General features: G+C 47.7%; 1 protein-coding gene across 1 annotated transcript in view; it reads left to right on the forward strand.

Annotated features, from left to right (window-relative positions):
* parp3 (poly (ADP-ribose) polymerase family, member 3) overlaps positions 1–27520 on the forward strand; it is a 61461-nt gene that overhangs the window by 13991 nt on the left and 19950 nt on the right. Inside the window, exons 3-9 of the mRNA XM_072472045.1 lie at positions 1193–1318; positions 3344–3529; positions 4592–4727; positions 6934–7157; positions 8455–8613; positions 14343–14429; positions 23882–24059. Coding sequence (XP_072328146.1) covers positions 1193–1318; positions 3344–3529; positions 4592–4727; positions 6934–7157; positions 8455–8613; positions 14343–14429; positions 23882–24059 — 1096 coding nt within the window. The remainder of the gene's footprint in view (positions 1–1192; positions 1319–3343; positions 3530–4591; positions 4728–6933; positions 7158–8454; positions 8614–14342; positions 14430–23881; positions 24060–27520) is intronic.

Here is a 27520-nt window from a genome sequence, read left to right on the forward strand (position 1 = left end):
GGTCTGGCCTACATGTGACTCCAGAGCCACAGCAAAATGGTTGACTCTTAACTGCCCTCTGAAATGGCCCACTCAGTTCAAGGGTAATTGGGGATAGGTGATAAATGCTGGTTCTGCCGGTGACGCCCACATCCCATGAATGAGTAGATAAAAAACAATTCTGGTAAATCTCCCCTGGGCCATTTCCATGTTTAGAATAATTACAAGGAGGAAAAAAAATCAGCCATTGAGTCACTTTTATTTGAAGGATAATCTGATCAAGACGTTTAAAATGAAGAGGGGAATCACCAGGATAGGTACACTGGGTAGGGCAGAGGAGGAGAATCTCATTCCCTTGTGGTAGGTGGTGAGGGACCACTAATCTGACCTCCTCTTCATCAGTTTGCCTCTTGCAGTTCTATCTGACTATACAGTGCAGAAGGAGGCCATCCAGCCCATTGAGTCTGCAACGGCCCTCTGAAGGAACCCTACCTAAATAATAATAAACAAAAACACCCTACCTAGGTTCAAAAAGGTGGCTCATCACCATCTTTTTTAAGGGCAAATAGGGGTGTGTCATGATATACACCAGTATATCATGGTGCAGACACACACTGATGGACACATAGTGGGACCAATCAACACACACAACACCGCAGCCAATCACCAGTGAGAGCACACTCACTATAAAGACAGGGGGCATCAGAGTTCCCGCTCATTCGAGCTGCAGCTAGCTAGGAGGACAGCCTGCAACACAGACATTCACCATGTGCTGAGTGCATCGACTGGTTAGGACAAGGCAAAGGTCTTTAGTTAAAGCTAGTATCGTATTAACCCACAGTCTAAGTAAGTTTAAACAGTTAATGATTCAATAAAATAGTGTTGCACTATTTCAAGTGTTGGTGACCTGTATGTGATCCAGAACACCCAACACATCAGGGTGGGCAATAAATGCTTGCCTAGCCAACAATACCTGCATCCTATCAACAAATAAAAAGGAGTGAGTTAAGGTTAACTACAGCAAATCTGAAATGGTCAAAGTACAAGGCATCTCGAAAAGTGTTACAGTGCCGAGCATCTTGAGTAGTTCACTTTCTGTGCCAAGACTAACTTCCTTAGGTCTTATGGCACACAGACTGGCTTTTCTAATGTATATCCACAGGACTGTGGGGTTTCTTATTACACACATCAAGACAGATTACTTTTGTTACAGGTTTATGAGGACTATGATTGTATGTTGAACCAAACCAACATTGGAAACAACAACAATAAGTTCTACATCATCCAGCTGATCGAACTGAATAACTCGTATTACTGCTGGAATCGCTGGGGCCGGGTGGTAAGTAGCAGAGATAGTGAAATCTTTCTCCTTCTGCTCACCCAATGCCCTAGACGTCCCACTTCAACCTTCCCCCCCCGCCTCCTTAACGAGTTGGGTGAGGGACCTAGTGTCTTTCATTTTGCTTTGGGGAGGGTTCTGGGAGAGCCGGGCTGGTTGTGGTGGGGCGGAGGAGGTTCTGGCCCAACGTTGGGTCTGGGGGTGTTGTCGGGTCAGAGGCTGAGTTCAGTTATCAGGGGATAACTGTGAGGAGAGGCTCTGGGCTGCGATTGGGGCTAAAAGATGAGACTTTAGCCAGCCACAACTGTTGGCGCGTGATGAAAGGCTTCTATATGAGGCCTCCTGCTGCACAAAGAGGGAAGCTCCGGTTTCTGACCTGATTCCAGACAGCTGGCAGTTCAGATCTCCCAGTGTCAATCCCCATTTCCAGTAAAACTTTAGCCGCAGAACTGATGATGTCATCAGGCAGCGACTTTCGGACTGTAAGTGAGGGTCCCGCCTGCCTTTTGGCAGAAGCTCCGTCAGTGGCCTAATTTCTGGGGAGGGAATAGGATCAGGATGCCAGGGCCTGAAATTTTAACCCCCACTCGCCCCTTTTGTACCCATTAAGTGCGGGAGGGTGGGTTTGCATATGATCAAACGGAGACCCATGAACCTATATTTCCCAGCAACACCATTAACAAAAACCTACCATGTTTCTCTGAAAACATCATTTCACAGAAATGATAATGGTTGTTTCTGTCTCTTCACCTGTATTCTACTACTGGAGAGACATGTGAAGATTGACAACGTGATTAACAGTCTGACAGCGTGGTACTGTTGTTTTTGTATCCTCACACTTCCCTTGGAGAGAAGTGTGGAGTAATGAAAGCATTCACAGGATAATTAATAGTCTGACAAGCCTCCATGTGAACTGTGACAATAACCATCCATAAAGTGAATTACAGGCTGGTTAGTGCTGTACTGTGGGAGGGTTTTATGGGGTCCCATGCCCACCGGACATGAGTCTTCCACAATGCAGAATGCAAAGCTGGAACTCTGGTCTCTGCTCGCTGGAACTCTGGAGTGGGATTCAAACCCTCCACTTTCTGACTCAGAGTGGGGGGGGGGGGGGGGGGGGGGGGGGGTGGATTCCTGTACTGCAGCAGTTTGGGAGTGAAACAAATTGAGAACAATGTTGGAATGTTGAGGGCCTCTGAGGGAACCTCTTGTGAATCCCTAAGGTCCAGGGCCTGAGATTGAAAACCACCGGTTGAGGACTGCAGTTGGCTTGATCAGCTCGAGTGTCCCAATCCTGCCGAGCTCCGAGGGCACTCTGCTGACTAAAGTTCAAACGTGTTCCGTCTCAGAACCTTCACCATTTATCATCACAAGCATCAAAAAAACAACAAATGTTCTTCAGCAGTGGTATTTATGAAAATGAAATGAAAATCGCTTATTGTCACAAGTAGGCTTCAAAATGAAGTTACTGTGAAAAGCCCCTAGCCGCCACATTCCGGCGCCTGTTCGGGGAGGCTGGTATGGTAATTGAACCGTGCTGCTGGCCTGCCTTGGTCTGCTTTAAAAGCCAACGATTTAGCCCTGTGCGAAACCAGGTTGGAAATCTGAATGTTGTCTGATCATTTTGAAATATTCCTGCCTCTGTTGGTCTTATATGTATTCTATGCTCCAGCTCACAATGGTCAAGTGTTTTTGCACCCACCTTGGTTCCTGAAAAAATTCCCAAACTAGGCCTCTGCTCCTTCTCCTGATTCCCATCCAGGTATTTTTGTTTAAGCAGTAATGTAAAAGGGAAATCACTGCTGGAATTCTGTAATAAAAATAGACAAGGCTGGAAACTCAGTCGATGAAGACTGTTCTGAAAGCTTATGGCAGACTTCCTTCAGCTTCTGGTTACCAGGTGAACATTTGACATTCCTTGTTTTCTCTGCCCCTCTCTCTCACTGCCACCCCCCCCCCCCCCCCCCCCCCCCCCCCGCCCGCCCCCTCTCTCTCTCTCTCTGCCCCTCTCTCTCTCCTGGTTAGGGGGAACCTGGCCAAAGTAAACTAGGTCCTGCGGTTGCCCTGAATGTTGCTATGAAGGATTTTGAAAAGAAGTTCAAAGACAAGACAAAGAATGACTGGGCGAATAGAGATTGCTTCGTAGCACATCCTGGAAAGTACACAATGATTGAAGTTCAGCAGGGCTATGAGGAAGCGACAGTTATTAAGGTTGGTCAAACTTAGATTGGTTCCAATTTTGACTTACGTTTTGTTGTGCGCGTTTGTGACAACCTCACATCTCTCCAAGTTGGTTTGGCTAATTGAGTCGACTGGAATCTAATGATGCGCTCGACCGTGAGAGCAGACTTAGATAATGGAGACATGGAAATTCTGCCCACTAACCGATGACTGAGGGAACACGGATTTAAGGTTGTGTGTAAGAGGGTTGGTGGGGTGCTGGTGGGGGCGGGGTGGGGCGGGGGGGCGGTGAGGGAGGAATATGAGGAGGGGCTTTTCTGGGCAGTGAGTGGTAATGATCCAGAACTTACTGCCCACGCCGGGGTGAAAGCTGAAATGTTGAATGATTTCAAAAGGAAGTTGGGTGGTTACTTGAGGAAAATAATCCCACAAGGCTACAGGGAAAGGGCGGGGGGAATGGGACTGACTGGAGAGCCAGCGTGGGCTTGATTGCCTGAATGGCCTCTTTTCATGCCGTACTGATGCTGTGAAAGCTCTATCCAGAATAAAAAAGGTTTTAGTGGAGTTTGGTGTTAACCACCGGACAGAAATCTGTCTGAACCGATAGTCTACCAATGACAGGCCACTGGATTTCCTCCCAAACTGGGAAGACAAAAAGCTGTTTATTTTTAATTGGTAACATTTGGATGAAGATTTGAAGGTTCCCAGTGCTGGGAGAGATGAGGGCTGAAAAGAGATAAGGTAAAGTGTCAGATAGCGTGAGAATGTTTGAGGTCCATGGAAAGAATGGGTTAATGTCATGAAGAATCTCAATTTCAACATGGCGAGGCCGCAGGCAAGCAGTGAGATTTAGGAGTTTAACAAGTGAAGGATGTTTAAATGAGCAGGGAGGATATATAAAACACAGATATGTAAAGTTGTGATGGGGAGTTTAAAAGTTCGAGATGAGAGAAATGGCTTATCGTTCTACAAGATGGCGGTCCAGGATGAAAGTGTTGCAAAAGAATGGCTGAACTGGGAGAGTGATGAGTATTGTCACCCGGAAACGGTGCTGAGTGCGAGAATCCTCATGCCGCGCATTGTTACTTCTAGACTGACACGGTGGACGGAGGCTCTGTGGTGAATAAGAAAGTCCAACCCTGCACTTTAGACAAGCAAACCCAGGAGCTGATCACTCTCCTCTTCAGCCACGACATGTTCAAGGAGCAGATGCAAACCATGAACCTTGGTAAGTCCTTCAGCCCAGTTTTACAGAATCACTACATCAAAGAAAGAGGCCACTTGACCCATTGTGTTGACACCAGCTCTCTGAACGAGCAATTCTCCCTGGTGCCGTTCCCCTGCCTTTACTCAGTAACCCTGCTCATTCATCCTTCAGACGGAGTAGTCCCTTTAGAACCTCGTCAGCAACTTGGTTTGCATATTTTGTGGGAAGTGCTTCAGAAAGAACAGCCAGCATGTCTCGGCATGCACTGAGGTATTCTGGAGTAACTACTGCACGAGTCAGTGTGGTCTTATGGAACTGTCAGAAAAGGGCGGAGTGGTGACACAGGAGGTGCAAATCAATATTAGAAAACAGCTTTCTCGTTGGCTAACCTCCACATTAGGCTGATAGACCAGAACCTTGAACATCACATTAAAGTGGAGCCAGATATCTGGATCATTGAAATTATTCCCTGCTTCTAAAGTTCATGTGAAGGTGTCCAGGTGCTGTGGCTCGAGACTTGTACTTGAAAATTCCTCAACTCGTTGCTTTGACTTGCTAGCTTTGTGAATAGGGGTTTACCCCCCTCTGAGGTCCCATTGACAGCCTTGACATACTGAATGTAAATGATGTTCCTCCAACCCCCTGCTCAGAGGGAAACTATCTTCACAATATCCCCATTGTTACAGTGCCTTGCCCCGACAACTGCGGGAATCCCATCTACTTGTTAAGGTCTGTTTGTCCACATTGAGACTTTACGAGTAGAAGGACTTATTGTACTGATTCTATAATGCTGCAGTCGTACTGCTGGGTTGGAGCCATTCTACAATTACTTTGAACATAAGGAATCTTTCCATTTACAACGTTGGGAGGTTGAGTGTGTCAGCAGTGGCTCGGTTGCCTCTGAATCAGAGGTTGTGGGTTCAAGACCCACTCCAGAAACTTGAACACCAAATCGAGGCTGAAACTCGAGTGAGTGCCAAGGGAGCGCTGCACTGTTGGAGGTGCTGTCTTTTGGATAAGAAGTTCAACCGAGGCCCCATCTGCCATCTCAGGATGTGAAAAATCCCACTATTTTAGCAGGGGAGCTCTCGCCTTTGTCCGAAGCTAATATTTATCGCTAACCAACAGCAAAAATCAGATTAACAGGTCATTGTCATGTTGCTGGTTTCGGAACATGTGGACAAACTGGCTACTCTATTTCATACATTATAACAGTGATTAACTTCAAAGATGCATCATTGGCTGTGGTTTGGGGAGCTCTGTGAAAGACGCTATATAAATGCAAATTCTTCCTATTTCCTGGTTTCAGATTGAAAGTTAATATACCAAGGCAGTGGCTGGTGTAGTGTTTGTACATTGCTCTCCACCCCTGGGACCTAGGTTGACATATGGGTGAAGGATGTCAACTCCCATGTTAAATATGTTTGGGTAACTCCTCATGGCTAAATGCATATTGGTCTAATTTCAACACTATTTGACTGTTGAACAAGAAATTAAGCTGGAGACTCATCTCTCTTGGGTGTGTATTAAAGACCCTTTGGCATTATTTTGAAGAAAACAAGTGAGTTCTCCCTTGTGTCCTGGCTAATATTTATTCCTCAGCCAACATCACAAATATTATCACCTTTTCACACCAAAACAGAGAAACGGAGAATGATGGACTCACCCAGTCAGCCAGCCAGTCTCTGAGAGAGAGAAACCGTCCCTCGATGACCATTCATCAGAACCTTTTTTCATTTTGTAATTCCCGTAACTTTGTGTCCTCCAGTTACTGACTATCTGGCCAGTGGAATAGTTTATCCTGCTTCACTTTATCACAAGTATCTTTGAACCCCTCGACCAAATCTTCTCTTAACCTTTGATTAGAAGAAACATTTATCCTGTCTGATTTGTTTTTATCAAAATGCTTGGAATAACATCTTTGCTGATTTGCAAAATCGTGAGACCCCAGGTTTGCTTCCTATTCAGAGCTAATCTCAGCTGAAGTCTCAGTGCCCCAGATTTGGGAAAGGGCATTTCAGTTCGGGTTCCTGCCCACTCGCCCGAGTTTGTAAGTTGGGTGCGGGTGAAATACCTGTGCAAGCTCCTTACCACAAGCTCACATGTAGAGAGGCCAATTGGAGGGTTACTGGGCCGGGTAATGAGTCCCTATTCTGGAAGGGAACTGGGAGACAAGCGGCTACTGCTCTGCATTAATGATTGTTCTCTTTGCTATTGGTCTGATTAGATGTGAAGAAGATGCCTCTTGGAAAGTTGAGTAAGCAGCAAATTGCCAAGGGTTTTGATGCATTGGATGAGATTGAGGAAGCCTTGAAACAACCCCAGAACACACAGAAGCTGGAAGAACTGTCCTCAAAGTTCTACACTGTCATTCCTCACTACTTTGGACGTAATAGACCCCCGGTGATCAATACAGCTGAAGTGGTCCAAGCCAAAAAAGACATGCTGCTGGTAATTATCATTGATGGCAGGCCAAAGATTTTTGGTAGGATCATGGTTGGTGCTAATATCAGTGTGGACTCTCTCAGTGGGCATCGTGCAGAGATAAGGCACTCCTTCCGCACTGATTCTATGATATAACAGGAACCCATTGAGTTGGTGAGTTTTACAAGCCAGTACTACTTGGCAGCCATCTTATTGTTGTGACTGTGCTGTCCCCTGGGAACCTATAAAAGTACCAATCTAGTAAATCTAAATTGATTAATCTCCACCTTGCCTCCCCACATCCCTCAACCTCGCCTTCCCACCTAGATCAGGATACGCACTCTTCACTCAGTACGTTACCACAGTGTGTAAAATTATCCAGAACCTGTTCAAACAGCTAAGCAGCTGCACATCACAGGGAAATTGTTCATCTTCTCAGTGAGATTGTAATGACAACTCCAAGAGCAACTCGGTAAGATAAAGGCAAAACCAACTAATAGATAATGTCCATCACAGAACAGCCAAAACACCAATGAGTCAATCCTGATGACCTTATAAATAAAAGCAAATTACTGCGGATGCTGGAATCTGAAACAAAAGAGAAAATGCTGGAAAATCTCAGCAGGTCTGGCAGCATCTGTAGGGAGAGAAAAGAGCTAACATTTCGACTCCAATGACTCCTTGTCAAAGCTAGTCAATCCTGATGACCTCATGGTCTCTGTAATATTATTATTTTCTATATTTGCTTTCCTGTTGTCAATAGGATCTGTGTGTGGGATGGCTGTTGTCTAAGATCTAATGGGTCATCAAACCAGACGCCACATCATCGGTGGGATTCTCTGTTCCGCCGGCAGCGCACCCACATCTGGGTTTCGCGGAGACGTGGAGTGGCCACAATGGGAAATCCCAGTGGCACGTGGCAGAAATGGAGAATGCTGCTTTGGTGAGGGTGCACCACCGAGGAACACGCAACTGGCGAATGGGAGAATTCAGCCCCGGATATTTGTGTTGTTGGTGTGAGAGTCCAAGACATGCAGCCTATTGTTAATCCGGAAGTCACAAAATAAAGTAAACGATCTCTTGCTGGATTGATTAGAAATGCCAGGACTCATTCTCCAGTCTTGCACACATTGTATTGCCAGTTGATGACAGTTCATTGGAACCAAAAGCCATCAGGAGTTTGGTTCTTTAGGGGAGGGGCGCGGGGCGGTGTGGGGGCGCAGGCCGATGCAGGGCGGGGTGGGGAAGGTGAAGAGAACTAACATAGGTTTCTAATAACCATCAGCTCTCCGAGTTAAATTGTAAACTTCTATCTGAATCCCAGGTGCTTGCTGATATTGAACTGGCTCAGAGTCTTCAAGCTGAGAAGGAGCAGAAAACCAAGACTGAAGTTGTTGAGGAGGTTCCACATCCACTGGATGAAGATTATAACCTGCTGAAATGTGAGCTCTCGCTGTTGCTGTCCACGTCCGAAGAATTCAAGGTAAAACTAGGACTGCATTTACCTGTAATAAATCTCCACTGATACCCCAACTCACCTCGAATAGATCCCCTGAACCAAACCTCTAATAAGTTCCCCACTTCACCTCCAGTAAAAGCACCACCTGAACCAAACTCCCCTCAAATAAATCCCCCTGAAGTAATTTGCCCTCAAACTAAACCTGTCCTCCAGTAAACACCCTGAAATCCCAGCTCACCTCACCTCCAGTATAAGCCCCCAAACCCTACCTTTACCTTCAGTAAATACTCCCAAAGACTCTTTAAACTTAAAATATGACACCCACAGAACAGGGACCAAAACAGCTGATCAAACTCATTCAGATATTTCTGTAGTGTTATAAAATATAATGATGTTGGACCAATTGTTGACTATTTAAGCTCCGCCTATAGTGACCTAGAATTAAAATTATTCTGGTCTCCTGGTTTGAAACAAATTCCTCAGAACTAGCAGGGAACTAATACATGGCCAATGCTAACAGAATGGTGATTGTAAATCCGTTCGGTAGGGAATTCAACATGATACAAATAAGCAACTTGCTCACAGATCTCTTTAGCCTGAAGTATTTTCTGGTATCAACAATGGTCAACTAACCTAACGAGAGACTTTACTTTTAACCACTCAATTACTTTTAACCACTCAATTACTTTTAACCACTCAATTTCTTTAAGTAAAGGATGCAAACGTAGTTAAGAGGTAGAGGGGCCAAATGACCTCCTCTGTGCTGTAATGGTGCTACAGACAAGATTTTCATGGCTGACTCCCTAGGCCTTTAAAAGTTGTGGCCAAGACTTGGATGTGCCCATTTCTGACCCGTCAAATTTCTGTTAATGGTGGAAGGGATACAGGAGGGAAACTCAAACTACTTAGCGTCATTTGACCCTAGTGCTGAGTTCAAATAGATCCCATTTTGGCTAATCTAACAGAGTTACAAATTGATAGAATATATGTTGATGCTTTTGAAGTGTGGATAAGATCTGTTTAATTGTCATGGTCGGAACTTTTAAAAATCCTTCACTTTTTCAACATGGGGGAAAGTAAGCTTAAGCTGTTTGTGAGAGTTTTAAAAAAACCTCTAATGGACGTATTTGATTGGCAGGCCATTTAGTGTAGAACTTAAAAGCACCACCGTCTCTTCATGTAGTTTCTTTTTTAAAAAAATTTGTAAATTTTTTTTTAATATACATTCCAGGAATTCCTCCTCTATGGTATTGTGGCTAATTTGATTTGCCCACTCTATATACAGATTAAAATCACTCATAATTACGGATGTTCCTTTATCGTACACATCTCTAATTTCCTCTTTAATGCCAATCCCAACATCACCATTGTAGTTGAGGGTCTATATACAACACCCATAATATTTTTTGCCCTTTGATGTTTCTCAGCTCCACCCATACAGACTCCATGGGCGGGATTCTCCGACCCCCTCGCCGGGGGGGGCGGCATGAATCCCGCTCGAACGCCGGCTGCCGAATTCTCCGGCGCCGTTTTTTGGGTGGGGGTGGGGATTGCGCCGCGCCAGCCGGGTGTCGTTGGCAGCGGACCCCCCGGCGATTCTCCGGGCCCCGAAGCGCCAAGCGGCCACCTGTTTTCGGCCAGTCCCGCCGGCGTAAAATAGACAAGGTCCATACCAGTGGTACGTGGCCTGGGGGGGGGGCCTGCGGAGTCCTTGGGGGGGGGGGGGCAGGGTGATCCGGCCCCGGGGGGGGCACCCTCGGTGGCCTAGCCCGCGATCGGGGCCCACCAATCTGCGGGCGGGCCTGTGCCGTGGGGGCACTCTTTCCCTCCGCGCCGGCCTGTGTAAGGCTCCACGATGGCCGGCGCGGAGAAGAAACCCCCTGCGCATGTGCAAGAAACACGGCAGCGGTTCGGCGCATGTGCCAGAACACACTGGCGGTCCTGCGCATGCGCCAACGCGCGCCAGCTGGCGGAGGCCCTTTGGCACCAGCACCGACCTAGCCGCCGGAAGTGTGGAGGATTCCGCACCTTCCGGGCGGCCCGACGCTGGAGTGGTTCACGCCACTCTTTGGCGCCGGTACGGCCCGCCCCGCCGATTGCGGGAGAATCCCGCCCCACATCAGAGCTAATATCCTTCCTCGGTATTGTGTTAATTTCTTCTTTAACCAATTCTGCCACTCCACCACCTTTCCCTTTTTTGTTTTTCTTTCCAAAATACTGAATACCCCTAGAAATTCAGTTCCCATCCTTGGTCACCCTGCAGCCATGTCTCCATAATCCCGATTATATCATACCAGTTTACATCTATTTGCGCGATTAGTTCATCCGTTTTATTGTGAATGCTCCGCGCGTTAAGGCACAGAGCCTTTAAGCTCGTCTTTTTAACATTACTTGTCTCGCTTCCAATGTTTTTCACTGTGGCCCTGTTTGAATCTGGCCCTTGGTATCTCTGCCTATCATTCTTCTTATACCCCTTTCTGCCTTTTGTTTTTGTTCTTGTTTCCTCCTCCTTTGACTCCTTGCATAGGTTCCTAACCCCTTGCCATTTTAGTTTAAATCTGGCCCAACCATTCTAGCAAATACTCCCCCTAAGACACCTCTGCCCTGGCGGTGCCCGACGCTGCTACCACCCTGCCCTAGCGGTGCCCGACGCTGCCATGGGCCCAGCCTTGGTGGTGCCTGTGCTGCCACGGGCTCTGCCGTGGCGATGCCTGATGCTGCCACTGACTCTGCCGTGGAGGTGCGTGAAGCTGCCACTGGTGCTGTCACTGGCTCTGTCCTGGTGGTACACGATGCTGCCACCGGCCCTACCTTGGTGGTGACGCCCCCATTATCTCCAGGGCAATGTCTCTGCCCGATGCTGCCACCGCCCTGCCCTAGCGGTGCCCGACACTGCCACCAGCCCTACCCTGCCCTAAATGAACCAAATCCACTGGTTCTCCCTGGTCAACTCTACTAATTATATCTTCAAAGAATTCTAGTAGATTAGTCGAGAATGATTCCCCTTTTGTAAATCCATGCTGACTTTGTCTGATTATACCACCGCTTTCCAAATGATGTGCCTTGAAATCCTTGATAATTGACTCTAGCAACTTCCCTACGACCGATGTTAGGCTCATTGGCCTATCATTCCGTTTTCTCCCTACCTTCCTTTTTGAATAGCGGGATTATATTAACTACCTTCCAATCTGTAGGAACAATTCCAGAGTCAAAGGAATTTTGGAAAATGACCCCCAATAGATCTGCTATTTCTAGGTCCACTTTCTGAAGTACTCGGAATGAAGATTATTGGGCCCTGGAGATTTATCCGCCTTCAATCCCATTAATTTCCCTAAAACCATTTCTCTACTGATACTAATTTCCTTCAGCTCCTCGCTGAACCTTGGGCGGGATTCTCTCAGCCCACGGCGGTCTGGAGAATTGCCGGGCTGGGCGCGATTCGCGCGATGCCACCCCAACATCGGTCCGCCGATTCTCCAGTCACAGGAGAATCGGTCGGGGCCATTCTACGCGGCCCCCCCCCCCCGGCGATTTTCCGCCCTGGGATGGGCCGAATGGCCACCAAGAAAGCCCGAATCCCGCCGGCGCCGTTCACATGTGGTCTTATCTGGCGGGACCTCGACGTCCATCCTGTCGGGGGTGGCCTGGTTGGAGGGGGGCTAGTGGTGGTCCGACCCCGGGGGGGGGGGGGGGGGGGGCCTCCACCATGACCTGGCCCACGATTGGGGCCTACTGATCGGCGGACCGGCCTGTCCTGGTGGGGCCTCTTTTACTCCGCGCTATCCCCTGTAGCCCTACGCCATGCGCCGGGGCCGGCGCGGGGAAGGAAGCTACCGCGCATGCGCTTGTTCGCGCCGGTCGCATGCCCGCATTTGCGCCGGTCGCAGCGCGCATGCACACACCCGCTGCGCACGTTTGACACCGGTATTGGCAGCTAGAGCTGCGTGAGTCTGCCCTGTAGGGCAGAGGATCGCTACACCTAGCGGATCGATGACGCAGTCGTTAAACGCTCCGGTTTTTACGACGCTTCAACACTCTGCCTTCAGAAGGGAGAATCCCACCCCTTGTATTTCTCAGAACCTCCAGTACATTATTCATGTCTTCCTTTGTGAAAACAGAAGCTCAAAGTATGAATTTAGTTCCTCAGCCATTTCTTTGTCCCCTATTATACATTCCCCTGTTTCTGACTGTAAGTTCAAGACATTTGTCATGAAACTTTTACAGTCAGTTTTTATGTTCCCCGCTCGCTTACTTTCATATTGTACTTCCCCCCCCCCCCCCCCCCCGTCCCGTCTTAATCAATCACTTGGTCTGCCTTTGTTGAATTTTAAACTGTTCCCAATTCTCTGGTCTGTTGCTTTTTCTTGCTAACTTGTATGCCTCTTCTTTGAATCTAATACTATCTCTGATTTCCCTTGTAAGCCTCGGTTCCCTTTCTACTCTTGTGCCAAATAGAAATAAACAAATTTTGCAGTTCACCTATTCATTCCTTGAATGCCTGCCATTGTCCCGTTCAGTAATGCTTCCCAGTCTATCATATCCAATGAGTAGAGATTGAGGAAACTGGATCTTTATTCTGTAGCGTTTAGAGGAATGGGAGGTGACCTAATTGAAACAGAGTAAACTCATGCAGAGCTGGACAGGGTGGTTGTAGGAAGGACGTTTCCCCTGACTGCAGGTGTCCTGAACTAGGGGACACAGACTCAAAACACGGGGCAGGCAGTTTAGGGCCTAGACGAAAAGGAATTTCTTCATTCAGTGAGTGGTAAATCTTTGGAATTCTGTGTCCCAGAGGGCGGTGGTTGAGCATGTGACCAAGTTCCAGACACAGATCTGGGGCGAGGTTCTCCGATAATGGGGCTAACTGCTGACGCCGTCGTAAACGCCGGAGCGTTTTACGGTGACATAATCTGGCGTCTAGGAGCAGCGATTTCCCCCCCAACACACAGGGGGCCAGCACGGCACAGGAGCGCTTCACGCAGCTCCAGCTGCCGATACGGGCCCCAGCACGGCCGGAGCGGGTCCGCGCATGCGCGTGGGTTGCCGTATCCACGCCGGCCCCCACGCAACATGGCGGAGACCTACAGGGGCCCGGCGCGGAGGAACATAGCCCCCCTCCCGGAATTAGCCCGATCGCGTGCCTGGCCACCGTGGAGGCCCCTCTCGGAGTCAGATCCCCCTCTCCCCCCCACCCCCCAACCAGGACGGCCCCCGCAGTCAGAATGCCGAGATCCGGCCGGGTAGGATCACACGTGAACGACGCCAGCGGGACTCGGCGGGTACTCGGCCCGTCGAGTGCGGAGAATTGCCGGGGGGGGGGGGTGTTTTCAACGGCCCCCGACCGACGCCGAAGCGATCGTGCCGATTTTCCGGTCCCGGAGAATCCGCGGCCTAGCATTGGAACGGCGTGGCTGGATTCGCACCCCCCCCACCCAGCGATTCTCCGAGCCGCCGCAGGATCGGAGAATCCCATCCCAGATTTCTGATAGTAAGGAATGTGGAGATAGTGGGGAAAATGGCATTGAGGTAGAAAATCAGCAATAATCGGGTTGAATAGAGCAGCAAGATTGAGGGGTTGAGTATTTCCTGTGTTCCTTTCAGACTCAGTCTCTGAACCTCCTTGTTTAGGTTTTGTTGATGGGAAAGGAGGGGAATTGCCTTCATTGTCTGCTTCCCTCCCACTTCACCAGGCACCACACCCCTCGACCCAATCTTTTCTAATGAGGCCCATCCAACATTTTGTTTCATTTCAGATGATTAAGAAATATGTGGATGCAACTGGTGGTGGCTGCAGGTCAGTCAAAATTATCAACGTCTGGAAGCTGGACAGAGATGAAGAGGTGAGTTTTCAGGCAGTGGTCAGGACTCCTCACAGGTTTAGTGCAGAGGCGGTATTAGTGTTGTGACCATCAGTACCAAGTCACAAAGAGTGAAGATCTACTGAGGTAAGTGTCGCCAGGACCTTTTACTGCCATGAGTCGGCCCATCCTCTCCTCATGGGTCTGTAGGAAGCATTTCCCACTGAAGGGAACCAGGTAACATCAGGGCAAGCTTAATCAATGAGACAGAAGGGAAAGACAAATCTATGGCACCAAAAGCATCTCCAGAAAAAAACTAAACTAAAATCAGTTGAATGTTGACTAACAGGATGAAGGTAGAAATGGGGCTCACAGCATCTGTGGAGAGAGAAACAGCGTTGACATTTCGATTCCAATGTGACTTCTTCAGAACAGGGTTCAGTGAAGGTGAACAGGTGAGATCTACACTGGAGTGCTGCTTCTGCTGCAGCAGAGTGCTGAGGTTGTAGTTTGATGATTTGAGGAAATTTAATGGTTAATTTCTATCTAGAATCTAGACTTTTTTTTAAATTTAGCAATTAACTGAAAGTTGCTGTTTGGGTTGGAAGCAGGTGTGTTTTGGTCCAGCTTTAAAACGGGGCTTATACTGGCTTTGCTTGTAGCTGCAACTAGTTAATTAGATTACTGGCTATTCCTGAAGAAAGTCCGGAACGATTCACTTACCTGAAGAGAGCTAGCAGTGCTCCTTGCAGTCCCGGCTGCCAATATGGGGCCCTGCACTTCCGGTCGGGGGTCCACACATGCGCACGGCGGCAGCCTGTAGCGACTGCCACGCGCGACATGGCGGACCCACACCGTGGACCGGCACTGAAAATCATAGATTATCATTATCATAAAATTGACAGTGCAGAAGGAGGCCATTCGGCCCATCGAGTCTGCACCGGCTCTTGGAAAGAGCGCCCTACCCAAGGTCAACACCTCCACCCTATCCCCATAACCCAGTAACCCCACCCAACACTAAGGGCAAAACATAGCCCCCCCCTCCAGAGCCCGCGCTCCTGCGGATCGATGGCCCCCAATCGGTCGCCTGGCCATCCTGGAGCCCCCCCCCCCCCCCCTGGCCTGGTGAAGGATCCCCCTGCCACGCCGAGTTCCCGACGGGTGGGACCATGAGAGAACCACGCCATCGGGAACTCAGCCAGTTGACGTTGGATAATCGCCGCGGGGGGCTCTTTCAATGGCCGCCGACCAGCGTCGCGTAGACCGGCGTCAGACCCGATCTTGGCTTTGACGCCCATTTTCCCGGGTCGATCGTGATTTCGGTGCGGAGGCTCGGAGAATCCCGCCCCTGGTGCCTGTAAGTCATTGGAGTGGTTGAGGAATTAAAGATCTCAGGAAAATGTACAAATTATTGGTTAATTCACTAATATTGGTACTCTGGAGCCTGTGGGGCTGGAATTGACCACGCACTAGCCCAGGGTGTCATAACACAGGAAATAAAAGTTCATGTTATAGGGGTAACATTGGCATGGATAGAAGACTGGCTGGCTGGCTGGCATGAAGCAGAGAGTAGGCGTATGTGGGTCTTTTCAAGTTGGCAAGGTGCAATGTGTGGTTAGTGCTGGGACCTCAACTGATTACAATTTATATGAATAACTTGAATGAAAGTTGAAGGGATGGCTGCCAAGTTTGCTGATGACACAAAGAGAGGTAGGAAAGTAAATTGTGAAGAGGATATAAGGCGGCTACATAAAGATACAGATTAGATGAGTGGGCAACGATCTGGCAAATGGAGCATATTGTGTGACAATGTGAAATTGTCCATTTTGGCACGAAGAATAAAACAAAAACATGATCTAAATGGTGGGAATTGCACAGTGCCGATATGCGGAGGGATCTATGTGTCCTAGCACATCTCAAAAGATTAGCATGCAGGCACAACATAGGGGGAAAAAAATGTCAGCATTTATTGAGTATAAAAGTAGGCAGGTTATGCTTCAGTTGTGCAGGGCATTGGTGAAACCACATCTGGAGTATGGTGTACAGTATTGGTCTCCTTATTTAAGGAAGGACATATGCATTGGAAGCAGTTCAGAGAAGGCTTTCCAGACTAATACCCGGAATGGGTGGGTAGTCGTATGAACAAAGGGCGGACAGGCTGGGCTTGTAACTGCTGGAGTTTAAAAGATTAAGAGGCAACTTGATTGCAACATAAGATCCTGAGGGGATTGACAGGGTGGATGTGGAGAGGCTGTTTCCTCTTGTGGGAGAATCTAGAATTAGGGAGTCACTGTTTAAAAATAAAGGGTCACTCAGATAAGATAGGCAGGAGGCAACACTTTTCTGAGGACTGCGAGTCTTTGGAACTCCCATCCTGAAAAGGGGGTGTAATTAGAATCTTTGAATATTTCTTAAGGCTGGGATGGACAGATTCTTGGTAAGCAAGGGGTGAAAGTTTATCGGGGGTAGGTGGGTTGCAGATTTGAGGTTACTACAGGCCAACCATGATCTTATTAAATCACAGAGCGGGCTTGAGGAACTGAATGGCCTTCTCCTGCATTTTGTTTGTATACAGGAAGGAATAAAAGATGGCAGGAGACGCAACCTTACCACTTGTAGGATAACCCCTCCAGGCCACTTGTATCTTTCTTGAACAATGCTTGGTCCTCAAGAAAAGCATGGAGTATATATCCGTTCCAGCTGGGCAGCTAGAGTGGAACTAAATCCAAAAGTTGTTTTTTTTTAAAAATTGTTCAGTCAGGCAATTTCCTGGGGACTGGATGGTACAGTCAGTCAAAGTTTGGGAGTGTTTGATGGGGGCAGTGTAGAGGGAGATTTACTCTATCTAACCCCGTGCTGTGCCTGTCCTGGGAGTATTTAATGGGGACAGTGTAAGACCATAAGACATAGGAGTGGAAGTAAGGCCATTCGGCCCATCGAGTCCACTCCACCATTCAATCATGGCTGATTTCAACTCCATTTACCCGCTCTCTCTCCATAGCCCTTAATTCCTCGAGAAATCAAGAATTTATCAACTTCTGTCTTAAAGACACTCAACGTCCCGGCCTCCACCGCCCTCTGTGGCAATGAATTCCATAGACCCACCACTCTCTGGCTGAAGAAATTTCTCCTCATCTCTGTTCTAAAGTGACTCCCTTTTATTCTAAGGCTGTGTCCCCGGGTCCTAGTCTCCCCTGTTAATGGAAACAACTTCCCTACATCCACCCTATCTAAGCCATTCATTATCTTGTAAGTTTCTATTAGATCTCCCCTCAACCTCCTAAACGCCAATGAATATAATCCCAGGGTCCTCAGACGTTCATCGTATGTTAGGCCTACCATTCCTGGGATCATCCGTGTGAATCTCCGCTGGACCCGCTCCAGTGCCAGTATGTCCTTCCTGAGGTGTGGGGCCCAAAATTGCTCACAGTATTCTAAATGGGGCCTAACTAATGCTTAAAAAATCTTCAGAAGTACATCCCTGCTTTTATATTCCAAGCCTCTTGAGATGAATGACAACATTGCATTTGCTTTCTTAATTACGGACTCAACCTGCAAGTCTACCTTTAGAGAATCCTGGACTAGGACTCCCAAGTCTCTTTGCACTTCAGCATTATGAATTTTGTCACCGTTTAGAAAATAGTCCACGCCTCTATTCTTTTTTCCAAAGTGCAAGACCTCGCACTTGCCCACGTTGAATTTCATCAGCAAAGGGGGAGCTTTACTCTGTATCTAACCCCGTGCTGTATCTGTCCTGGGAGTGTTCAATGGGGACAGTGTAAGGGGAGCTTTACTCTGTATCTAACCCCGTGCTGTATCTGTCCTGGGAGTGTTTGATGGGGACAGTGTAGAGGGAGATTTACTCTGTATCTAACCCTGTGCTGTATCCGTCCTGGGAATGTTTAATGGGGACAGTGTAGGGGAGCTTTACTCTGTATCTAACCCCGTGCTGTACCTGTCCTGTGAGTGTTTGATGGGTGTCATGATATCCACATTAACATATCATGGTGCAATCTCACACACACTGATGGACAGGTAGTTGGACCAACCAACACACACACAACATCACAGCCAATCACCAGTGAGAGCACTCGCACTATAAAACAGGGAACACCACAGTTCCCGCTCATTCTACCAGGAGATAGCTCTTGCACAGAGCTTACAGCGCGCAACTCAGACATAGACCATGTGCTGAGTGCCTCACTAAGATGGTGCTAGGGCTGGGTCCACAGGTTAACTGGTGAAGTACGAACCACAGCCAGAAGTTAATAGTTATTATTGTACAGAATAATAAAACAGAGTTGTACCATCTACAACCGTGTTGGTTCGTTTGTGTATCGGAACACCCAACACGACATGATACCAGGACTGGAATCTCGCCAGCGACTGTGAGACCTACCTGCACCTCTTCAGAAACCCGCCATCCTGCGCCATGGAAACCATCAGCCCGCTGCAGCCGCTCCGGATCGCTGGAAATCTTGGCGTCAACTGGAAGCTGTTTAAACAGCGCTTCCAACTCTTCCTAGAAGCCACAGATAGGGAGAATGCATCGGACACCAGGAAGATCGCCCTCCTCCTCTCCACGGCGGGGCAACACACCATCCACATCTACAACTCCCTGGCATTCGCGGAAGGCGAGGACAAGACGAAATACAAGACGGTCCTTCTAAAATTTGAGGAACACTTCAGCGTGGAAGTTAATGAAAGCTTCGAGAGGTACCTCTTCCAGCAGCGCCTGCAGGGTAAGGATGAGCCTTTTCAATCTTATTTGACACACCTCCGTATCCTCGCGCAGTTCTGCGGCTATGAGGCCACCTCCGACTCCATGATTCGGGATCAGATAGCTTTTGGGGTCACCTTGGACCCCCTACGCCAGCAGCTCCTCAAAATAAAGCGCCTCACCCTAGCCACCGCCATCGAGACTTGCGTCCTCCACGAAAACGCGACCAGCCGGTACTCCCAAATCCAGGTGGCCGAATTGGCACGGCAGGGGTCCTACGAGGCCGAGCGGGTCCAGTCGATCGAGTTCCTCGCGGCCCGGACGACGGTGGCCATTTTGCGCGCTTTCCGAGGCCTCCCACGTTTGTACGCGCCAAAAGAGGGGCCATCGACGCAGAGGGACGGGATGCGCAGGCGCGCTCTACGCAGCACCGCACTGCGCATGGGCGGTGGCGCAACGAACGCCATGACGTCACGACGTGTGGCAACTGTGGCTCCGCCCACTTAAAGCAGCAATGTCCGGCCAAAGCGCGACAATGCCTCTGCTGTGGCAGGATGGGCTACTACGCTGCCTGCTGTCGAGCAGCTCAACCTGCCAACTCTCCGCAATTCCGCCAGCCTCGCAGGGACGTGCGCGCCATTCAGCCCCCATTCACTAAGTCACACCCTGACGGCGTGCAGACCGGTGATACCGACGACCGGGAACCCTTCCGCGTTGCGGTAATAGACAGGAACCAGATGTCCCCAAGTCGGACCCACCAGCCGATGCCAGTGCACAGCATTGATCCGAGCGATGAATGGTGTGCCACCCTAACGGTCAACCCGAATTCGTCGCCCACCTACTAGACTGGACTTATGAGCCTGTTAGCACACTGGACTCACTGAATTGTTTTACAGTACTGTTAACGTGTTTCTTTCTTGTCGTTCCAGAGGTTCTCTCTCGATGTTTGCTAATTGCACTTGTTTTGTTTGTGGTACAACCTCGTTGCTCTGTTGCACCTGACACCTTCCTATGTATATAGTTTAGCCTCATGTACATGTTGTAAATATTGCACACACATACTCAGATGCACTCAGTACACACCAATATTTATTAGCATGTAGGCACATATCCTTGTGAAAAGGGGGATGTCATGATATCTACATTAACATATCACGGTGCAATCACACACACTGATGGACAGGTAGTTGGACCAACCAACACACACACACAACATCACAGCCAATCACCAGTGAGAGCACACACACTATAAAACAGGGAACACCACAGTTCCCGCTCATTCTACCAGGAAATAGCTCAGAGCACAGAGTTCACAGCGTGCCACTCAGACATTCACCATGTGCTGAGTGCCTCACCAAGATAGTGCTAGGGCTGGGTCCACAGGTTAGCTGGTGAAGCACGAACCACAGCCAGAAGTTAATAGTTATTATTGTACAGAACAATAAAACAGAGTTGTACCATCTACAACCGTGTTGGTTCGTTTGTGTATTGAAACACCCAACACGACAGTGGGGACAGTGTAGAGGGTGATTTACTCTGTATCTAACCCCGTGCTGTATCTGTCCTGGGAGTGTTTAATGGGGACAGTGTAGAGGGAGATTTACTCTGTATCTAACCCCATGCTGTATCTGTCCTGGGAGTGTTTAATGGGGACAGTGTCGAGGGACCTTTACTCTGTATCTAACCCCGTGCTGTCCCTGTCCTGGGAGTGTTTAATGGGGACAGTGTAGAGGGAGATTTACTCTGTATCTAACCCCGTGCTGTATGTTGTTAATGTTGTCCCTTTGTTTAAGAAGGGTAGCAGGGATAATCCAGGGAATTATAGACCTGTGAGCGTGACGTCAGTGGTAGGCAAACTGTTGGGAGAAGATACTGAGGGATAGGATCTATTCATATTTGGAAAAAAATAGACTTATCAGTGATGGGCAGCATGATGGTTTTGTGCAGGGAAGGTCATGTCTTACAAACATAATAGAATTCTTTGAGGAAGTGACAACGTTAATTGATGAGGGAAGGGCTGCAGATGTCATATACATGGACTTCAGTAAGGCGTTTGATAAAGTTTCCCATGGCAGGTTGATGGAAAAAGTGAAGTCGTATGGGGTTCAGGGTGTACTAGCTAGATGGATAAAGAACTGGCCGGGCAACAGGAGACAGAGAGTAGTGGTGGAAGGGAGTGTCGCAAAATGGAGAAAGGTGACTAGTGGTGTTCTACAGGGATCCGTGCTCGAACCACTGTTGTGTGTGATATACATAAATGATCTGGACGAAGGTATAGGTGGTCTGATTAGCAAGTTTGCAGATGATATTAAGATTGGTGGAGTTGCAGATAGCGAGGAGGACTGTCCGAGAATACAGCAAAATATAAATAGATTGGAGAGTTGGGCAGAGAAATGGCAGATGGCGTTCAATCCAGGCAAATGCGAGGTGATGCATTTTGGAAGATCCAATTCAAGAGCGGACTATACGGTCAATGGAAGAGTCCTGGGGAACATTGATGTACAGAGAGATCTGGGAGTTCAGATCCATTGTACCCTGGAGATGGCAACACAGGTCGATAGAGTGGTCAAGAAGGCATACAGCATGCTTGTCTTCATCGGGCGGGGTATTGAGTACAAGAGTCAGCAGGTCATGTTACAGTTGTCTAGGACTTTGGTTAGGCCACATTTGGAATACTGCGTGCAGTTCTGGTCGCCACATTACCAGAAGGATGTGGATGCTTTAGAGAGGGTGCAGAGGAGGTTCACCAGGATGTTGCCTGGTATGGAGGGTGCTGGCTATGAAGAAAGGTTGAGTAGATTAGGATTGTTTTCGTTGGAAAGACGGAGGTTGAGGGGGGACCTATTGTGGTCTACAAAATTATGAGAGGTATGGACAGGGTGGATAGCAACAAGCTTTTTCCAAGAGTGGGGGTGTCAATTACAAGGAGTCACAATTTCAAGATGAGAGGGGGAAAGTTTAAGGGAGATGTGCGTGGTATGTTTTTTACGCAGAGGGTGGTGGGTGCCTGGAACGCATTGCCAGCGGAGGTGGTAGAGGCGGGCACAATAGCATCATTTAAGATGCATCTAGACAGATATATGAATGGGCGGGGAACAGAGGGAAGTCGATCCTTGGAAAATAGGTGACAGGTTTAGATAAAGGATCTGGATCGGCGCAGGCTGGGAGGGCCGAAGGGCCTGTTCCTGTGCTGTAATTTTCTTTGTTCTTTGTACCTGTCCTGAGAGTGTTTAATGGGGGCAGTATAGAGGGAGATTTACTCTGTATCTAACCCCGTGCTGTATATAATCCTGTGTAGTACTCAGAGGGAGCTTTACTCTGTATCTAACCCCGTGCTGTATCTGTCCTGGGAGTGTTTGATGGTGATGGTGTAGAGGGAGCTTGACTCTGTATCTAACCCTGTGCTGTGCCCTTCCTGGAAGTGTTTAATGAGGACAGTGTAGAGGGAGCTTTACTTTGTATCTAACCCTGTGTTGTACCTGTCCTGGGTGTGTTTAATGGGGACAGTGTAGAGGGAGCTTTACTCTGTATCAAACCCCGTGCTGTACCTGTCCTGGGAGAGCTTTACTCTGTATCTAATGCCGTGCTGTATCTGTCCTGGGAGTGTTTGATGGTGACAGTGTAGAGGGAGCTTTACTCTGTATCTAACCCTGTGCTGTATCTGTCCTGGGAGTGTTTGATGGGGACAGTGTAGAGAGAGCTTGACTCTGTATCTAATCCTGTGCTTACCCTGTCCTTGGAGTGTTTGATGGGGACAGTGTAGAGGGAGCTTTACTCTGTATCTAACCCCGTGCTGTACCTGTCATGGGAGTGTTTGATGGGGGACAGTGTAGAGGGAGCTTTACTCTGTATCTAAACCTGTGTTGTACCGGTCCTGGGAATGTTTGATAGGGACAGTGCAGAGGGAGCTTTACTTTGTATCTAACCCTGTGTTGTACCTGTCCTGGGTGTGTTTAATGGGGACAGTGTAGAGGGAGCTTTACTTTGTATCTAACCCTGTGTTGTACCTGCCCTGGGTGTGTTTAATGGGGACAGTGTAGAGGGAGCTTTACTTTGTATCTAACCCTGTGTTGTACCTGTCCTGGGTGTGTTTAATGGGGACAGTGTAGAGGGAGCTTTACTTTGTATCTAACCCTGTGTTGTACCTGTCCTGGGTGTGTTTAATGGGGACAGTGTAGAGGGAGCTTTATTTTGTATCTAACCCCATGCTGTATCTGTCCTTGGAGTATTTGATAAGGACAGTGTAGAGGGAACTTTACTCTGTATCTAGCCCCATGCTGTACCTGTCCTGGGGTGTATGATGGGGACAGTGTAGGGGGAGTTTTATTCTTGTTTCTAACCCCATAGTGTAACTGTCCTAGGGTGTTTGATTGGGACAGTGTAGAGGGAGCTTTACTTGGTATCTAACCCCATGCTGGGAGTGTTTGATGGGACAGTGTAGAACAAACTTTATTCTATATCTAACCCTGTGCTCTACCTGTCCTGTGAGTGTTGATGGGAATAGTGTAGAGGAAGCTTTACTCTGTATCTAACCCCATACTGTACCTGTCCCGGAGTGTTTGATGGGGACAGTGTGGAGGGAGTTTTACTCTGTATCTAACCCTGTGCTGTACGTGTTTGGTGGTCGTACTGAGAAGAGAATGTGTAATGGTGATCCATTGCTCGGCAACAGCTAAAGTTGGTGAGAGCACTGATGCCGGAGGAGCTGAGGAGTCAGTGTCACTAGGTGGAAGCATTATCCAGACACTAATCAATGCTATTCCTTTGTTTCCAGGGGGTGCGTTTCAAGACCCACAATAACATTGAGAACCGACGTCTCCTGTGGCACGGCACTAATATTGCAGTTGTTGCTGCCATTCTGAAAACAGGGCTGCGGATCATGCCACACTCGGGGGGCCGTGTGGGATGTGGAATCTATTTTGCATCTGAAAACAGCAAGTCAGCCGGATATGGTAATTAAAAGCAATGTGACTGCACGCAGTCCTGATCATCACACCAAACTCCCAAATCAGGAAGACATCACCGGGCTGGTGAAATCGACAGGCACATGGCTAATGGCATTTCACACACACGTGTTTGATGTGTCACATTTGGTCAGAAGAATAAGAGACAAAAATAAATAAAGGGTACAATTTGAAGGGGGTAGTCCAGAGAAGACTGTGGGTATACACCAGGAATGCCAACACTAACATCTACCTAGTAAATCAGGAAACAAACTCTTTAAGAATCAAGAGAAGGCAGCACGGTGGCACAGTGGTTAGCACTGCTGCCTCATGGCGCCGAGGTCCCAGGTTCGCTCCCGGCTCTTGGTCACTGTCCGTGTGGAGTTTGCACATTCTCCCCGTGTTTGCATGGGTTTCGCCCCCATAAGCCAAAGATGTGCAGGGCAGGTGGGTTGGCCACGTAAAATTGCCCCTTAATTGGAAAAAATAAATCGGGTACTCTAAATTTTAAAAAAAGTATTTAAAAAAAAAAAAAAAGAATCAAGAAATTTGGTTTAATAATCGTCCTTTTCTTTACAAACATAAACCAATGCAGATTGACAGGTAGATTTGTGGTTTATTTAATTAACAGGTCATATAAAGCTGCAATTAGTGTCATAGTTGACTCATGGTTATTATAGAATCCCTACAGTGCAGAAGTAGGCCATTCAGTGCATTGAGTCTGCACTGACCTTCTGAAGAGTGCCCTACCTTGGCCCACTCCGCTGCCCTATTCCCGCAACCCCAATTAACCTTTTGGACACTAAGGGACAATTTAACATGGCCAAATCACCTAATCTGCATGTCTTTGGATTGTGGGAGGAAACCGGAGCACCCGGAGGAAACACACGCAGCCACGGGGAGAAAGTGCAAATTCCACACAGACAGTCACTCGCACCGGAATTGAACCCTGGTCCCTGGCGCTGTGAGGCAGCAGTGCTAACCACTGTGCCACCGTGCTGCTGATTTTGAGTGTGATGCCCAGAAATCCTTCCATCTTCATGCACTTCTTTTCCATTGAATTTGCTTTTTTGTTTCCATTACAAATTATAGCTGATTAACATTCCCAAAAGTAACAATATTAACTTTTGTGTTTTTATATCGGTTGGTTCTGTAGTTTTGGATGTCGGAGAATGAACTTTGTGTATTGTTAAAATTGACTCCTTTATTAGGTGGGCTGATTTGTAGACTCTGCTGTTCTTGGGCCCATGTTGGCGAAATTTATTGGTAGATTTTACAGTTTAAACACAGGAAGCCACAGTCACTCTCCTACCACAAGAACTGCAAAGCACCAAATATAGAAGTGGTTTGAGTTGTAAACAGAGGCTTTATGATGACAACAAGACTCGGTGTGAAGTAGGACTTCACCGCTGTTGAATCTTCAACTTATGGGTCACTGTGGAGGCAAGTTCAATCAATGAATTCAAGAGGGAGTTGGATCTGAAATGAGAGAATGTGCAGGGCTATGGGGAGTGGCACTAGGCAAATTGCTCCTTCACAGAGCTAGCACACAAATGATGGGCCAAATGGCCTTCTGTGCTGTAATATAACCATTCTGTGATACAAAATACCATCATGGTGGCATCTTTCCCATCAATGTGAACCATCCTAATAACAGAAATCCACATAAGTAGATAGAAATAGCATTAACATAATCGTGAGACAGCACATAATCATCCGGACAGTAAAATAATTAATTTTCTTCCAATTAGACGAATAGGTAGGAAAATTATGTTTAGTATTTTACCATTTTAACTTCTATTAAATGGACTTCAACATAAAAATTGACTATAGATCAATCAATGCTACGGAACCTTTGATTATGTTTGCCTTTGAGTGCGACATGTGCTGGCATGTTATGCATAATGTGCTGTCATGTTATGCATAATGTATGTTGGGAGTAGGAAAATGTATAAATTATTCAGTAATTGTAATGCTGCAATTCTGATTAGCGTGCACACTGCCTTCAACAATAGTGGCTACTTATCTCTTTAAAAACATTTGGCGGGTTTAGTGGGGGGCGGTGGTGGGGGAGTGGTGCTGAACACAATATATATGAAGAAAAGCCAGCAGCAGATTCACAGCCAAGCAGAGTTGTTCTTGGTACCCGTGCTGATGAACAGCAAACAGAATTTCAGTAACCCAGTCCCGACCTGGCTTCCCAAACCACAGCCAGAATAAAATACTGATGAATATGTAGTAACAGCTCCTGGCTTGTTTTGTTTCAATTTTAACCTGGTATAAAAGTTGGGCTGGAATCAACCAAACCGAACAAAGATTTAGCAGCTTTTCTGAATTTTGCAGTAGGTAAATAAATACTTTCTCAGGAGTGTCCTACCTGAAAGCGATTATTTATCTTGTGGAAAACATGGGGCGAAATTCTCCTACCCGCCCCGCCACATTTCTGCGCCGACCGGCCGGCGGGAGTCTCCGTAACACCGGCCGGTCAATGGGGTTTCCCATTGTGGGGCAGCCCCACGCCGTCGGGAAACCCCCGGGCGCCGGCAGAACGGAGACTCCCGCCGGCGGAGAATGACGCCCATGTTTCCTGAGGAAAATGTGAGGCTTCAAGATTGCAAGCGAGGCCTAGTTTTATTGAGGAACTGGATCCCTTGTATCGTGAGAGTTGACCTATCTGGTACACAAATCTATGACGTTGACGAGACCAGTTTAAAAAGACCTGCAATACCCTCAAGCACAAAAGCAAAAAAGTTCTGTTAAACTATCACAAAATGCAGGAAAGGGCCAATTAAGTGTTATGTTCAGTTTTGGGCTTCAGAGGGTTACAAGATTGGAGATTACAAACTAAAGTTCTCTTTTGAGCAAAGAAAGCTAAGGGCAGGTTTGATAGAGTTGTTTAAAATCTTGAAATGTTGTGTTAGAGTAAGTAGGGAGAAATTGTTCTCGGGTAGCAGAAGGACCCAGATTTAAGTTAATTGGTACAAGTACCCGAGGTAACCTGAGGAGAAAACTTTTATTCATTTGAGCTGCTGTGCCCCATAATACACTGACTCATGGAAGAAAATTTGATTATAACTTCAAGGGAATTTGATAAATACCGAGTGAGTCATATTTTCAGGGCTCTGAATAGACAACAGGGTGTTGACTAATTGACTAGCACATTTAGCACAGGGCTAAATCGCTGGCTTTGAAAGCAGACCAAGGCAGGCCAGCAGCACGGTTCAATTCCCGTACCAGCCTCCCCGAACAGGCGCCAGAATGTGGCGACTAGGGACTTTTCACTCATTTGAAGCCTACTTTTGACAATAAGCGATTTTTCGTTTAATTTACTTTCATTTCAATTAACCCACACAATGGGTAAAATGGCCTGCCTTCATGTTGAATCAGTCTATGGCAAAAGACCCCAGAACTTGAAGACCCATTTCCTCCATTTATTTGTTTTTCATTAGCAGGACTGCCATCTCAGCAGG

The sequence above is a fragment of the Scyliorhinus torazame genome, chromosome 13 (genome assembly GCF_047496885.1).
Source record: "Scyliorhinus torazame isolate Kashiwa2021f chromosome 13, sScyTor2.1, whole genome shotgun sequence".
Taxonomy (NCBI): Eukaryota; Metazoa; Chordata; class Chondrichthyes; order Carcharhiniformes; family Scyliorhinidae; genus Scyliorhinus; species Scyliorhinus torazame.